The sequence below is a fragment of the Barbatula barbatula genome, assembly GCF_947034865.1.
Source record: "Barbatula barbatula genome assembly, chromosome: 23".
Taxonomy (NCBI): domain Eukaryota; kingdom Metazoa; phylum Chordata; class Actinopteri; order Cypriniformes; family Nemacheilidae; genus Barbatula; species Barbatula barbatula.
In genome coordinates this window covers 15,121,964-15,139,472 of record NC_136786.1, presented here as the reverse complement: position 1 = coordinate 15,139,472, position 17,509 = coordinate 15,121,964, and the positions used below count along the sequence as shown (strand labels likewise).

General features: G+C 38.3%; 1 protein-coding gene across 2 annotated transcripts in view; it reads right to left on the bottom strand.

Annotated features, from left to right (window-relative positions):
- The window catches only part of ctnnd2a (catenin (cadherin-associated protein), delta 2a), a 171,657-nt gene that overhangs the window by 20,986 nt on the left and 133,162 nt on the right, over positions 1-17,509 (bottom strand). For both annotated transcript variants that reach the window (XM_079488368.1, XM_079488367.1), the window contains exons 12-15: positions 11,485-11,602; positions 8,885-9,070; positions 5,015-5,188; positions 2,445-2,595 (exon numbers count right to left, since the gene is read on the bottom strand). In XM_079488368.1, coding sequence (XP_079344494.1) covers positions 2,445-2,595; positions 5,015-5,188; positions 8,885-9,070; positions 11,485-11,602 — 629 coding nt within the window. The remainder of the gene's footprint in view (positions 1-2,444; positions 2,596-5,014; positions 5,189-8,884; positions 9,071-11,484; positions 11,603-17,509) is intronic.

Genomic DNA, 17,509 nt, shown 5'->3' with positions numbered 1-17,509 from the left:
GGAACATACTGTACACAACTGTATTGGTGTCTTGCCATCCATAATTTGCACACCGGTAGAATTTGGCAGAGATATGAAGTGACTCATGTTGTTTACATCAGTGAATTGTATATTGTGTAGAAATGGTATTTGAATTGTGTCATTTCGCAGTCACCTTTTGTAAGGAAACTTGAATACGCATAAGGCAATTTTGTTCTCCACTCCATTTTGCCTCCTTAATTCTCTTTGTTACTCCCGTAAGACTCAGTAAGGAGACGGAAATTAACACAAGCCTACAGCACTTCACTCCCTGTCTCCTTTTTCTAGCGATGATGTCATCGGTCTCAAACCCAGAGCGAGGAGAAATAGCAATAAAAGAAAAATATGAAAGACAAAAGGTCACACCGGAGATAGAGATTACATTTCTACTGTTTCTAGGGCTTTATGAATGCCAATGAGATTTAAAGATTACACTCTGTGTACATAAACCGAAATGAGTCGTCTAAAATTCTCTTTTAACCACATGTAGAAAAAACCAGGCGCTCGACAACAATGAGAGGCTGGACAATCTCTGAATATTTTGATCTTGTAATATGCTGTGTATCTGCACATGGAATCAAAGCTCCGGGATAAAAGACGCATCTTTGAAGTTGTTTTGCTGGATTATTTTATACAGACAATCAATCTTCAATTGACTTGCATGCAACCAGTTTCTATCCAAGAGCATAATGTTGATGAGAACCGTTTTTTGCAATAGCTCTTAAAAGCTTTTTTTTTAAGTTTAAAAAGTTGAACTTTTAAAACAAAATAAAATACAAAAAATACATTTGTGTTGTATTTCACTTATAATCACGAATAAATACATTAAATTGACACAAATATCATGAATATTAAAGCCTGTATCTGCAGTATCAACATATTTTGTTTTAGTCATATTAGGATTTATAACTTTGGAATCATTTGCACTTCAAAATTGCACTTAAAAAAACAAACATGGTCAAATTGGATTAAACGTAGACTAAAGTCAACATCAGGAAATAATCACACTCTCTCATTTTAGACAATTTGCAAATCAAACTCAAACCAGTTGTTCGGGGGCCCGAGAGACACTCAGACATGGATGCTGAAACTAGGGAAGCCGATGCCATGGGAACGGTAAGAGTTTATTAGGGGGTAAAATCAATATCGTGTTGATAATGTCACCGGGAGATTTCAAACGATGAGAATCTTATTGTGATGTGAGGAAGAAAACATGGTCTAATTAAGCACCTCATGTAGTGGGTCAGCGTGTGGCTACAACTGGGACGATTTGCCACGGCGGACCACCCTCTGTCATTTAGACTGAGCCCACCCGTGCAGAATCTGATCCTGTCATGTTCCCTTTAATATGTGTAATTCAGAGGCAACAGATGCTCAACACCTGCATCTGTGTATGAAAATAAGGTCAGGCATCACACAGCTTCTTCTCATGAGTGCTTGAAATTATGTCAGTTAGGTGATATGTATAAATAAACAGGTGTTGATATTGTTACAGTGAAGAGATACAACTATACCACATTACAAGAGTACAGAGTGAATACACAGAAAGACTAAGAAAACAAGTAGGGCCTACAATTTGGTGCTACTTTCTAGATTCCTATTCCTGTTTTTATTTTGGTTGTTTATTGGTATAATTATTTCATTATCATTATCCTTTTATTTGCACAGTCTAAGAGAGCTGACCAGGTCTACACGTCACTGCAAGTATCCTGTGTATAACTGGGCATGTGATCAATAAACAAATAAAAAAGTACATACTTGACACAACTAAATTGAACTCTATATTCTACATTCATTTTTTACTTAAAGGGATAGATTGACCTTAAATGAAAATTCTATGATCATTTCCACGCCCTAGTGAAATTCCAAACCTGCATGGGATCTTTTCTTATGCAGAACACAAAGATATTTTGAAGAATGCTTTTGGTCACCACTGATTGCATTGGTTTTGTGTTCGTACAATTGAAGTGAATGAAGACCGACTTCTTCAAAATATCTTCTTTTGTGTTCTGCAGAAGAAAGTCTTGAGAAATGACAAAATTTTCACTGTGGGGTTACTATCCCTTTAACTACCCACAATGTGATAAAGCATACAAACGACATTATAAAAGCGTTTAAAAGAAGAAGCTGGACAAAACAAACTAAAAGTACTTCCAGAAGTGTTATCCGCCAAGCAAAGGATGTCAGAAAGCCCTGATGCCTGCTAACCAATTTAAAACGCTGAGCTGCCGGGTCTGTGTAATAATAAAATGACAGTTATCTTCGCTCCACCTGAGTGCTCTGTACGAACAGCGCTCTTTACCACGATGCTTAATACATGAAGGATTGAACTCCATTATAGACCTCTATCTTTAACCCTCAGTTTCACAAACCCAACGTCTCCGAATCCTGTTAAATCACGTTGGATATAGTGACCGGAAACTTACCGATTAACTCTTTATTCCTGACGTCCAATGCCATGTTTCTGAGCGCAGTGGCGACCGCGCACACCACACGGTCGTTGTCTATCCTCAGTAGCTCGACGAGGATGGGCAGACCCTTTTCTTTCCTCACTGCTGCACGGATGTATACGGACCACTAGGGGAGACACACACAGAAAAAAGATACAAAACAGGTGTTAAGAGATGCAAAATATTATTATTTTAAACAATGATGTGTTTAAGTATCTCTTAGTTCGATTGTACTTTTTTTATTGTGTTTTCGGTCTCTTTGCTGGGTACAATAGAAAAAAAGCACAGGAAATGATGGGCAAGAATAGGCCTGGAAAATAATCAGAGTCAGACATCAATGTGCAAGAACACGTGCTCGATGGCTCTCACAAAAAAGCTCTACACATTTTTTAACTTCATATAGACCCCACTGACAATGAAGTGAATCTTTCAAGATGGATATGCCATGTGGGCAAAATATCTGTAAAATGTCTGATTCTAGATCAGCACCCCGCTGACGGTGTAATCCCATTCCCCAGGTTACGGTGAAAGACTAATGCTAGCTCAGAGCTTTTTCTCTCTGATGTCTTGATGTGTGACCCCAGCTGTGGGATCAGCTTCTGTCAGTGACGAAACGTCAGCTCACATTAGACTCTATGTTAGCCGGCCCTTCTGCTGTGACAGGAGAGACCACAGCAGGCGGCCCTTCACATTTCATATTTATGATGACCTCTGTATTAATGTGTGTGAGAGAGAAACAGAATGAACAAGAGGCTTTGTTACTAAATGTAGCGAGAGACCTACTTAGACAACATTCTGTTGTTAACCACAATTTTAGGGTATAGTAAACATAAAACGTTAAGATCATTAAAAGCTTCTTTATAACCATCTCCTTTTCAAACATAAAACTGCAGGTTACTTAATGTACTTTTTTACGAGGGTTGAAGTCAAGTGATGTCAAACTTACATTTCTGGCGAAATCCTACTTGAGAGCTCAAATTGTAAATCATTACTAGAAGCTTAAAGTGACAGTTCACCCAAAAATGAAATTTCTGTCATCATTTCCTCACCCTCTTGTCATTTCAAACATGTATGACTTCCCTCCTTCTGTAAAACACAACAGAAGATATTTCTAAGTAATCGAACAATAGGTACCGCCATTGTTTGGTTACCAACATTCTTCAAAATATCTTCTTTTGTGTTCTGCATAAAAAATTAAGTCATAATGTTTTGAAATGACGAGAGGGTGAGTAAATGGTGAGAGAATTTTCGTTTTTAGGTGAACTATCCCTTTAAATGAATCCATTATTATAATATTATAATCTATTTTAGCTGTTGTGAATCACATTAAGGTAAGAAGACAGTTTTGAACACAGTTTTGAAGTACTTGATCAAATAATACTGTACATTTTAGTCGATTTTTAACCCCCCCAAAAATGCAGATTTATGAACACAGGACAGCGAGGGAGCTCAGAAAGTCAATGGAAGACAGGGAATGTTAAGATACTCAGAATGTAAGTTTGTAAAAATGTTAATCTGTCTGTAGTAAACATTAAGCGTATAAAACGTTGAAATGCATTTGTATTCTACAGTAATTTAAGTGCTAAAAATATCCTGAAAATGTGATTTCACGACTGCAGCATTCTTCATGGTTAAGCTCTCTTTACACCCGAGCGTTTTTCTGATCCATCTGAAGTTAAGGGCTTTGTTTCCATTTCCTAGAACACACAGCGTGGGATTTGATAATCCAAGTGTCCGAGATGGACTTTGACAACATAAACAGAGAGCTTAGTTCACACATATTAGCGCATTGCTCATTGTCAGCGCCTTTAGATACACAAACAAACAGCCAATTACAGGGACCATATGAACCTGCCCCCTCCGTTACATTCTCTTTCCTTATGGTTCTCAGATTCTCTCACAAACTCTGTCTAACAAACAAACAAACATACACGCTGATGCGCTGTGGGTGCAGAGAGGGGTCAGAAGGACCCCGTTTTTCATTTAACTTTTGAAGGGGGTTTAAGCCCGTCACGGGACTTCAAACCCAATCCCATCACATCTGTATCTATCAGAGAGTATTGATCTTGCAGAGCAAGCCGGACGGATTAGAACTCTCCTGCAAAAACAAGCTTTTGTCACAAACAGACGGTGAAAAGGAGGTGAGAAGAAAGAGAAAGAAAGCGAGGCCAAGAGGGAGATGGGTATTGGTTGAAACATCTGAGGGAAACAAGTCGATTTTACACCATTTCTCTTTACCCTGTTTAATGAACATACAAACTGGATCTCAATTTTCATCTAAAAATAAAATTACTCAGCATCGAGCTGTTCCAAATCTGCATACATTTCTTTGTTCTGATGAACACAGAGTAAGGTATTTGGAAGAATGCTTGTCACCAAACATTTCTTGGCCACCATTGACTACCATAGTAAGAACATTTACAATGGTGATGAAAAGTGTCCCAGAACTGTCTGCGTTCCTACATTCTTCCAAATATCTTCTTTTGTGTTCAACAGAACAACGATATTCATAAAGCATTTTTTCCTACTATGACAGTAACACTCACCTTCCAGCTTCCTGCAGCCAGGTTCTGCAATGCCCCCGCGGCCCCTTCCAGTGTGTCCGGGTTTGAGCATTCAGACAGCAGGGTGAGGTAGGGCTTTACTATTGAAGGATGCCACAACATCTGAATCCCTTTGGGGGGCTCGGCAGTGTCTGGCAACGGGCCAACACCATCCCACTAGAAAGTTAGAGAACAAGACACACCAGGTATAATCAATATCTCCACACATGCACGCACATAAAGCATGGACAGCTCCCTTGTCAAACATCTGCTTGAACCCAGAACTGTGCAGGAACGGCGAGCCGAACGGGTCTCGCAGGCTGACCTACTTAAGTCAGAGCAACTGGTGAAATACTTCAGCATGTTAAACTAGCTCTGCCTCACTCCTTCTTTCACTCTCTCTATTATTAATGAGTGTGTTTTCATCTCCTCCTCAATCGCCCGCTCTGAGGAGCAGCTCTGTTGTTCAATCAGCTACCGGAGGGTGAAGATGCACCCATGAGACTGCTGCTCTGCCACGCACTGAGCGCAGAAGAGAGATGCTTCAGTTTAACTGCCTTTTCACTGTTGCAAACAGATCAGACACGTGTGTATTCTCAGAGCTCGCTTTTTCACAGCTCAAGAGATTTGATGGAATTCTTATTTAAGTGTGTCAACATTTCAGTTGAAAATAAATAGCAACAGAAACAAATAAGACAATTGTTAGTGGTTGCGAATTGCAACCAACGTCTCATTCCCCCCTCCTCTTTCGGAGCACTACAGTGGCTGACACAGCACACACGTTAAAACGAGATAAAAGTGCCTGCTAAATGAATAAATGTACAGTAGCAGTCAAAAGTCAACACTCGACTGAATTATGTCTAATGATCTGTAAATTATTTTAATCTCTAGGTGTAGTTGTACATTTCTGAAACGACTTCTGTGAACATAAAACATAATTGTGGCAACACATCCATTTCTTTCAGGTGGGAAAACATATATGGATAACTTGGAGCAAATATGAAAGAAAAATAATGAATAGATCTAAACAAAGAACGAGCAAGTGTTTCCAAACGTTTGACAGCTACTGTAAATGTAAGCTCGCCAGTGCAAAGGTCTTATACAATGATTTTTTTTAGGTACTCAACGTACGGCTTTTGTTTAACTACAAAGCAAGCATTGTAGTTCAACTGGTAGAGAATGACACTAAGTAGGCTAGAAATCATGGGTTCGAATCCTTGTCAGTTGTATGGAAAGGTCTAACAGAAATGGATAAAAAAAACGTTACACTTGAATTAAAGTCAGCGGCTTTTAGAATCTAAAATGGCCCAATTTTGTACCAATGATTGTCTTCATGCTATTTCGAAACACAAAACTTGAGGTAGCATCCATCTAAAAAACAGCAAGTGATCCTCTATCAAACTATCAGAGCATAAAACGGTGTCAGAAATCGTTTCGATTTTTCCTTTTGCTCTTTTCTTGTCAGACCGCTTTAAGCACAACGAGTCCCATTTCTCAAAGTAAACTCAGAGAGGGGTATCAGTGCTGGGTTGAAATAGCTCTGGTTTACACGCTCACCTCTCTCAGTCAATTAGCTACGCTAAACACCGCAGCCCTGCCCCGACAGAGCCACGCTTGCTCTGGTTTCCCGGGCTACCTCGCTGCCACTTAGTGATAAATGATTTAACAGAGTACATTAGCCTTCTGTTGCCCGGAGGCCCAGGTGTCCTCTTTCAAAGCGCCTCGGTTGAGGAAAAGGTCCGTCACATGATACGAGATGGCACCTTAGGTAATGTGGAGAAACAGCCCCACATTCTGAGATAGACGACTGCTATCATCCTTCTGTCTTTGGCCTTTCTGTCAAACCTGCCCTCTGATTGGACAGAATCATAATAAACTCATATGACCGAATATTGAAGCAGCTGGTGCATGGGCTTTTTCAAGAAAAGTACAAGACAGTGAAAAACCCATCGCCAAACTGTTTAATAAAAGACTCTACGCTGTCATCCTCTCAACACAGCAATAGCTTTGATGTATTATTTGAATGAAGCAGCTTTAAAATTTTGAACACTTCCTTGCTAGGCATAGCAACAGAAGCGTGTCATTACGGACATCTCACTCGCAGCAAAGCATGTTTAATTTGGTTGGCATCAAAGCTAAGATGGATTATTCAGTTATCAGCGGCTACAGTATATCATCAGCTATTAGCTTTATGCTTCTACTGGATCAGGACATCTCCAGAGGGAGCGGAGTTACGCAAGCACTCTCCCACCTCCACGCTCTCGCTCCGACTTCTCCTCCGTGAGATTAATGAGGAGTTTCCTCTGCTGTAGAGGAGCTGCCTGTGAAAAGGTTGTTTTTCCCCCTTCCATCTGACGCCCACAAACACGCCGATTTATCAGCCGCAGAACGTGTCACTGGGGAAACGCTCCCTGTCTGACGGTGCTCCTCTATGTAGGTGGTGAGAGTAGAGCTCGCGCGGGAATTAATTGATAAAAGGACAGCAAGTGTAAATATGTTATTTGGAGCAAAACAACTTGGGCAACAAAGTGGGTGTGCGAAAGGAAATTGAATACGGTAATTACGTTGTTAATATTTTGATATGAAACGCTGAATGTATGCAATGTTTGTCTTTCAGAAGTGAGCAGCTTTTAATGAAAGAAAGCTCTTATCTCAGCACCCGCTGAAGTCAACAGAAAACGGCATTCGCAATTCTTTACATTCGTGACTTGGTGATACACAAATTATGTAACTTCATTTGTAAAGGAAAACATTGTATGACAAATTTGATCTCATGACGCATTTTAAATAATGTAACGCTTTTAAAACGTTCCACTACCTATATAACAAAGCGTTTTTATGCTAACATTTTTGGAGCGTTTAGTATGTTTATAATGTTGATGACACGAAGCAATAACATCACTGCAAGAAAGTTTTTTGATAACTTTGAAAGAACTTTTAGCGAACATTAGCCAATGTTATGATAACGTTCCCTGTTAGTTGGCTAACTATACACGTAGTTGGGCTAACTGTCAAAATTTTTAGAACGCCTGTGTGAAATATTTCGTATTATCTTTATATAAAGGCTTTAGATTTTAAAATAGTTTGAAATGAAAAAAGTTTATATTTGAACATTTATATTTTTGTCTATGAAACTAATTTCAGATCTGAAGTTGTATGCTGGAATGACGGTGAATGTTTGAAATTAGTTCGATATATAATTATATCCAATATAATTGTAAATATAAATATAATTGTGGAAATATTTTTTTCATTACAAACAAATATTTGATTTAATAAAATGTCTTTGAAGTGAATTACTTTGACTTAATAACTTTAAAAAATCTTAGAATAATAGCAAAGAATAAATGAGAATTACTTATTGTTTAAAAAGCATCTCAGGGTGAAACTATACAAGAGAACCCCATTTATGCAAATTCTAGCCAAAAGGTGACAATTTTTTTACTACAATTTTCATAGCTCCCTTTGTGTTATTTCACCGTTTTGATGAGCTTACTATTTCTCTGAAATGTGGAAAAAGTTAGAGTGTTTTAAAACTTTTGACAGGTAGCGTATTTCCAAGTGATTTTTAATGAGAAAATATAAAAAAAGTGTAGAACGTGACTGCTTCAGGAACTGAGTGGATCATGAAAAGTGGGCGTTTTCTACCATAACTGACTTCACTGCAATTTGCAATCGATGGTGGAGGACTAAATCTCTGCTTAAACACTGCGAACGTGCAGTTATAAGGATGCTGAGCACAGAAGGAAACACTTTGGCATAAATCTTGTGTTTTTTCTGCATTATATTTGTATGAACAAAAACAGCCTGTGTTAAAGTGAAAACAGCAAAAATCAATGACTGCAAGCAGCACCGTAGCTGTGGATGCCCCACCTGATCCTGGGACTTCTTCTTCTTTTTCTTCTTCCCCCAGCAGCCCGAGGTCTCTCCGTCCTTTCCTCCAGAGTCGCTGCACAGGAGGCCGTCCAGCTCTTCTGTCCCCATCTGCTGTCCCTGAGACGTTTCAGCTGCAAGCCGATACGAGAGGTTCCTCAAGATGCATACACAGTTTTCTATCGTCTGACATAGAGAGAGAGAGAGAGAGAGAGAGAGAGTAAGATAATGGACAGGTATTAGTCTAGCACCACTAAGCTCTTGATAGAGTCCATCTGGCCAGAGGGCTAAACTTCATCCATCCAACTCATGCTGGGTTTGAGACGAGAGGTCAAACATGTTCATGTTCCTGTCTCTTACACACATACTGCAAAATGTTATGCTTTCTTATACTTTATTAAAGAAAATATCTGCTGTGTTGAAGCCATTTTTAAGTTGTGTCCGAAACCTGAGTGAACAACTTCGTTCCCTATGTTTGTTCACTTTTTACCCACAATGCACTCTGATTTTGACTGCACATCAATAAATGTGATAGACCGTATTTTTTATTTTAAATATATTAAATAATTGTATTCCATAAAACAAACATGCATTTTGTTCTCCTTTTATAATATCATACAATAAACATGGCAAATAAGGAAAACAGGACAATTATTTATTATTTAACAAAACAACCCATAACCTTTTTCATTCACTTCTCCCCTATATAGTGCACTCCAATGACAACCACTATTAAGGGAATAGTGATGGAGTGAACGGCACATGTTTAATGTATGACATTTCTATACCAAAAAAAGTCTTCCTGTTGCTCAAACATACAAAGCAATGTTTGACAGTCTCATGGTGTAAATACAACGTTAATAAACCTATGAACTTTTAGTCGTCTCCTACTATTAAACTGGAGAAAGTATAAAAAATTAATAAATAAAAACTTCAGTTGTAATAAGCATTTAAAAACAAAAGTATGTGCACCCCCTGTCAAACAAGACAAGGTTGTGTCCTACAGTGTTTAAAAGGCTCTCTCTTTCTGCAGTCTCTCCTGTACATTATTCTTCGATCTCCATCTTAGAGTGTTGGATAAGAGCGGGCCGCACTGGCACTAAGTATATGAAAGTCTTTAATTATACAGTATGTCTGACACGGTCTAGCATTTAAATGTGATTAAAGGATATAGCCACAGATGGGGAAAAATGACCAGCCAAATCCATCGACTCACACTCCATTTAACAGGGTATTACAAGGAGACACAGCAGAGGCGGCACAATGCTTGACAGCGGAAAATAGAAAATAAATGCTCGCAAAACGATGATGAAAAATGAGCCTTTTTCTCAATCTCCATGTTTTCTTTCCCCCTCCCCATTATGGAGCAAGAAGGACCGTGCTCTGCACAAACAAAAATAATGACTGTAATCAGAGAAACGCTCGGCGAATTATACACCGGCATTTCACTTCTTCTGAAACATATTGACTTAAAAGGCCACGTTTCCCCTGCCAGACGTGGCCGACCTTGATTTCTCTGCGTAAACCATGCCGAGTGTTTAAACACATTGCTGTAGAATGAATATTACGCCTGGAAACATCATCTCTCTCCCCGGCAGTAATTTGGAAGGTCTTGATTTTAAGTGTGGAAGTTAACAGGTGTCGCGTTGACTGGTTGATGAGGGAATCTGCCCAACCGCAGGTTAACTGCACATTAAGGTAAAATTTTTCACTGGCCATGGGCGGCAGGCTTTTAGCCATTGTAGCTCTGCTGGGCCAACACCTGCTGAAAACATCCGAGGGCAAATCACCAGCCATAAAGAAATGGTAGTGATTAAGGAGATTGCCCTTTACAAGCCCTGTGTGTTGGACGAAATGGCGGCTTTTGCCTTTTTGAGCCTTTGTGATGCATTTAAGTGGAGAGTTTATGGGAGCTAAAACTGCTACATACATGGAACTCAAGGTTGATGGTGTGATGGAACATTTACACTGAATAATGGGGACAAATGGACACAGTGATGCGGAAACTATATGTATATACATACTGTACAAACAAAACCTAACATAAATCATACAAACAAAGGTTGGACCTTTAACATGAATTGCTTTGAATGCCTCATTACGCGATTCATTTATGGGTCAGGGGGCATAATTACATACATTGTTTCATTCCCCCTTAATCGTATTGTTAGAACTATTCGCACTAAATTTACATGATAAAATGACAGGCCTACATACGACTGATAAGTAAAGAAATGCAAGTCCCCATCACAAGCGCTATGTGTTTAGAAACTGTAAGGAGTCCAGAATTATTCCAACGACCAGAGGGGGAAAAAAACATGTTTCACACTCCGCTCTTCAATTCTCATCAGGACGAACGCATCCTCCGCCCCTCCAAGCTGCTATTAGCGGATGGGCCTGATGAAGGGCCGGCAGTTAAATCAAGATTAAAGAATGCCAACCTTCAGAAAGCAGTCAAGCACAAAGCTGTTTATTTGTTATAGAGCGTTATATGCACTGGTACACATTCATACTCGTATATAAAGTTTTGCAACAGGTTGACTTTATAGTTTCGAGAGTGATGGATGGAAATTGCAAGATGGAGGGAGGGAGACAAATACCTTGCTATCAATCTCACTGCTTCCGAGTGAAGTCTGGATGACGAAAAGCAGCGTGTCAGTCAGGCCGTCACATTCTCTCATCCGCCTCCGAGCTTCCTCCCCTGCCGAACTTACATTCCTGAGGGAGAGAGAAAGACAGGGAGGCACAGGTCAGTGATGAGTGTGAAGAGTCAGAGAGATTTATTCGAAAGCTTGCCGTGGTGGTGCAGGGATTTACCACAGTCGCAAACAAAATGCAAATGTACATCTCACGAGTGTGGGTCATTCAAACAAATCGCTCTAAATCTTCCAACTTTGACATGTATTCATATCTGAATGTATTAGTCTTGTGCTACAGCATATTGGACTCTAGATATGTCTAACAGAGGGCTTGAAGAAAAAAAAATATATTGGCATTGTTCAAGCAGACAATCCAATAAGGATAATGATTATTGAAAATTAAACATTTTATATTCATATTGTGAAAAATGTAAATGTGAAATATGACCAAATACGTACATAAAAAACAGTCAAACCCCAAAAACTAATAAAAATATGTTTAATGTTTAATATGCGAAAGATAGTTTTGGATCAAATAGACAAGTGTCGGACAAGTTCTTATGCCATACCCGTTTAAAACACACTGTGAGACCTTCAATATCAATTTGAATAAGTACAATAAAAAAAATGGCCTGAATTCTTCTGCCAGAACTTACTTTTGCATTTGTATTTGTTCTTGCCGTAAACTAACCGGTTGTTGAGTGAATGCTCACCCTAGCTGATATATAAATGAACAGTTCAAAGTTGTGAAAAGTGGTCTGAAGATGGCAACATAAAGCTAAAGTTTAAAACAAAGAGAACGTGGTTTTAATGATTTATATTAAAGATAGATATAACTAAACTATGCACACATAACTATGAATATGCACATACATGTTCAGTTAAACCCATATAACAGACAGATATATAAAGATGTGACCAGTTTGCTATAAAGAAATTAATTTCTTAATCTTAAAATCTTAAGATGTTGAAATTAGTAACTTTGTATTAGCATCTATTGTACTATTGCTCTTTTATGACATATCGCTTAATGCTCCCCGAACTCTTTGTACGATGCTTTGGATAAAAGCGTCTGCTAAATGACTAAATGTAAAATGGACACCTCATAAAAAAATCTTACTCACACAAATTGTAATATAAAATAGGATGCATTTCTCGCATGGGATCTTTCATTTTATTTGACTGTATTCAGCAGAAGCAGAATCAATCTCTGACCTCCATTCAAATACTTGAAATCTAGCCTGCATGGAGCACATGTCAATACCAACTTTTACATTTCCAAACATTATTGGCAATGTTTTCAATATGTTACGTAACTTCTCATCACAAAGTGATGAAATAAAACACACAAAAGCATTTACCTCACAAGAGATAAAACACAAATGAGGCTAAATAAAATAATTCAAAATGTAGTATTAAAAACTTGAAAGTGGTAATACATAAATCATTAACATATATTTTAGAAATAATAGCAATCATACACTCTAATGGGTAAACCAAGCTAATAACTCCTAAGGCTCCACAGTCTTTTTTCCATGCTGTGATTTACTCTTTATGGCTAAGGTCTCTCTCTCTCTCTCTCTCTCTCTCTCTCTTTCTCGCTCTCTCGCTCTCTCGCTCTCGCTCTTGCTCTTGCTCTTGCTCTCGCTCTCTCTCTCTCTCTCTCTCTCTCTCGCTCTCTCTCTCTCTCTCGCTCTCTCTCTCGCTCTCTCGCTCTCTCTCTGGCTGGGTGGCTCGGGGTATGCAAGTTTATTGATATCCATTATTTCTTTTCATTTCTGTTTGTGTATTGTACTAGGAAGTTATTAATGGACGTATAAACACAAACATTGATCTTTTTTACTGCTTCTGCTGGAATGATCAGCCGCATACTGCGTAGAAAGAACTAATGTGCGATTGCTATCTCATATATTTGGATATAAGGCATATTTCATACTGTATATTTCTACTTTCTAACCGTCTAAAAAGACCTTTGTTTGAGTAACCAATGGGTTATTCATGTGATGTTAAAGCATTTTACGTGAACAAGGCCAATTCATGTAAATATAACACTTTTTATGGGACTTGACCAAACGATGGGAGGGAGAATATATTTGTTGATTCATTTCATATATATTAAACATATTTATCCTTTGTCTCGTAATAAAACTCTACCAATCCATCACTACCTAAAAAACTGCTTTCAATTGCTCGTCAGCATAACAAATAAAACTCAGTTAAATATGTGATAGAACACTTCACTTCGAGCCTGGATTCGAATGAATCCATGCTGCGCTCGGTTAATGGAGGGTTCATTGCAGTTCTTTGTGTGGGAAATTAAACATCCAAGCACCACAAGGGCCATATGGGAAAACAGTTAATCAAAGGTTATGCTAATGTACGGCAGACTGAGAAGACCTCTGGGCTCCCAAAGCATGCCTTGCTTTTATGCAATAAAACAGTTATGCAGAGGACATAAATGATAAGGTATTACTATTCATAACCAGAAGACTAAGACGACCCTAACCAGATGCCAAAAATCACAGCTGTTGCTCGTGTGATCATATTTCCAATTTATTTCTGATTATTTTAAATGAACCTCGGTCCATGTAACACACACTTATAAGTCAAGAAGTCCGTGTAATTTACATTGAACAGGGGGAACATGCAGGTACATGATTTTACTAGCTTACATTAGTAAATTACAAAACTAGACTGCACATTATTTATTAAATGAGTATCACGATTTTTTATTCCATGTGAAAAATAAAATTTGGTCTTACCAAGTGGTCCTTTCTTTCGGGTACTTCGGTCATTTTACGGTTTTATATAATGAGGCGGTTGAAATGTAGAGATTCAGGTATCAATCATTTAGGTGTGCAAAAAATATGAATGTTTTTTTAAGGAATGGCATACGGAAAATCACCATATTACCTGACACTTATGACAGAAATATCCCACTCGTCTTCGATAGCATTAGACTCTGGAAACTGCACATAAAAATATGGCAGCCGTCTGCTATTGCTTACCTTTAATAAGCATTTTCACCCCAGCCATTTGATTAGTGAATCACAATAACTTTACAATACCGACAGCCATTCTGGGTTATTAAACAGTCAAATGAGTCTCATTAGCAGCACACAGGGAACATTAGTGAGAATAGAGGAGACCGCGGGGTCTGTGATCCTTCGTAAACACAAACTATAGGCATCCACTCCCTTCACTGCCTGCAACCGACCACATAAGCAACCAATTAAAATGCTTCAAATCCTGACAGCCCTCTCCCAGGTCCTCGCAGGCGTTTTGAGGAATATAGGGAGCCCTGTAATTGAGACCGAGCGCACAGAGATGATTCACCTCTGATGGTAACTGATGGATGTACGAAAGCAGGTCCTGGCAGGGATGCATGACAATGCATCATGCAGGCCGAGAAGAGGAAAAGAGAAATTGTTTCATTACTTTTCAAGGTGTGTCATGCTGGACTGATATCACGCGGTTATGAGAGAGGGGGGCAATTAGAGGGTGGCGATGGCTTGATATATCACACCATCATTTTGATGGACTACTTCCAAAACGACGAAATTATTTAATAAATCCACCGGTTGGTGCCGGGCAAGGAAATCTAATGCTGACAGAGAAGAAGTGCAAAGTGGCTGATATTGGCTATAAAGCATTGTGGTGTGAATATCAGGCCGGTGGTAAACAGCTATGTGTCTACATGAGCACGACATGGGTGGTTAAATAATATGTGTGTGTATCTTGTGCAAATAAAGATCGACTTAAAGAATAAAGGGTGTTACTGTACTTCAAAATATAATGTAACTATGCATGCAAATATGTTTACATGATAATACTTTCTTATCTCAGAAACTAAAGTCACTGTAACAAATATAATTTCCTTGTTTTTAAAATGTTAGCTTTGGGTCGAGGTCCTTATCACCCTATCAGTGTCAGAAGAGTTTCTTTTGCCTAAATAGATGACTTAAATAATAATCTTTATTTAACAGAGGGCAGCTTCGGTGCTTGATGAAATGGGAAAAATACCAATACTCTTCCATACAAACAGCAATTTTACTAAAAATAGTTGGATTGCAAGTAACATTATAAACTTATGAGCATTATAAACTTTTAGTCATGTTTTTATGTGCTAAAAAGACAAGTTTCAGACGAGTCATTTAGCTTCCCTTGTTTTAATTCATTTGCGCTTTGTCAAAAGTCCTTATTGTACTCAATAAGTAGTGTTTTAAATCAAGCACACCTTATGTTTGACCTAAAGACTGTACAAATGGAATGGTGAAGGGGTGACCCTTAAGATTTAAGAAATACAGGTCAAGTGTCAACTTCAGTGGTTACATTTACTGTATATATGCATTTAAACTGTATTTATATTATACTGTATGGTGTCCTTTTGTGTGAGAGCAAAAACTTTTAAACAAACTGTTAATAATATATTATTATGTATGATTAATATTTAAAAAATTGCATAAGAGAGATTTATTTCAATTATTTCAACAATTGTTTATATATTTGACCTAAAAATGGGTGAAACAACCATCGGTTAATTTATAACCCAACCGTTGGGTTTGTCCATTTTTGACCTAAAGCTGGGTTGAATTAACCCAACATTTATAGTACACATGTATAGGTAAATAGGGCCGATAGACGATGCCATACAGGCGCTACAGAAAACAACCAAAAATTCAATTCAAGAAAAACAGGGTAAATGTAATTTTACAGGGAAACAATATTATTTTACAGTTTATTTCTGGTGCCCCAGCTACCAGACAATTTTTGTTTAATTAACAATGTCTTTTAAAGTTTATTTTTGAAATACATAAAAAAGACACATTTACAAGAAAAACAGGGAATACAATATGCACACCAGCAATGTTTTTTCTAAGGCATTCTTATAAATGCGACTTAGAGTGAACATCCTAATTTAACTAAGGCATAGTCCTGGTTTAAGCTAAGCATTGTCTGTGAAACCGGACCAATGTTTTCATTTGGAATTTGGGAGAAATCAAAGTCAGTAGATCAAAGAACAAACAACAATAAACATTTCACTTTAACGGGTACCCAAACTAATAAATTCAGAAAAAAGGTAAACCATTTTGGAGTGGTTAATACATTTTTTCAGTGGCTATATATAAAGTACATATTGACTCAAGTGCACACATATGTTCATAAATTGTCAGTTTAGATTCATGTAATGGCAGCCAATAAAGGATTAAGATGTTGAGGATAAAGATGTGCCAAGTCTTGTGCTAGCTAACTCTGGGTATGGGGTTACAGAGGCCAAATGTCAAGGTGACCTGGAAGCACCTGAACATCTGGAGTAACAGCAGCCCAATGTCCCTTACCTTCAGTGCAACATGGACCAAAACACCTGCTCAAATCCAGAACAACTACCAGCTGTGAGAAAAAGCGAGCATTTTGGCTTTTGCGCCAACAATCATACAACCAGGTCCAAGTACTATTTGAGTCAGTGCTGCCAAAATAAGGTGAACAAACACATAATACACTTTCTTGAGTAAAGCTGAATAGCGGAGGTTCACTTTAGAACCAATGTTTATTCTTTGACATCACGGAAACATGACTCAGAAACAATTTCTCAATCAACCGTGTAGAGGAAAGCTCTCATTCAGATGAGAGGAAAATGTTGTGCGGAGGGCTTGTGGGAGTGGGCAGAGATTCAGGTTCGATTAAGAGCCTGCTGACAGCTGGTAAGTTGGCGAATCTAAACAGTGTGCAGAGCTATTTAACTGCGTAAATGGCTGATTCGTTCATTTACTGAAGTCTGACAGAAAGAAAATCCAATGTTGTGATGCCTTCTCGGGATGTCATAAGGGATTGTGCTTTGTGATAGAGAAAATCTCTTTCTTCTGTATTAGATTGTTTGCCCGTGGAGACCTGGGGGTTTTAAAAATTTGATTTCTGCTTGTTGAAGTGATTTACAGAAGCAGTGTGTCAAACTCCCATTGGGAGGAGGCTCAATTCCAAAAACACT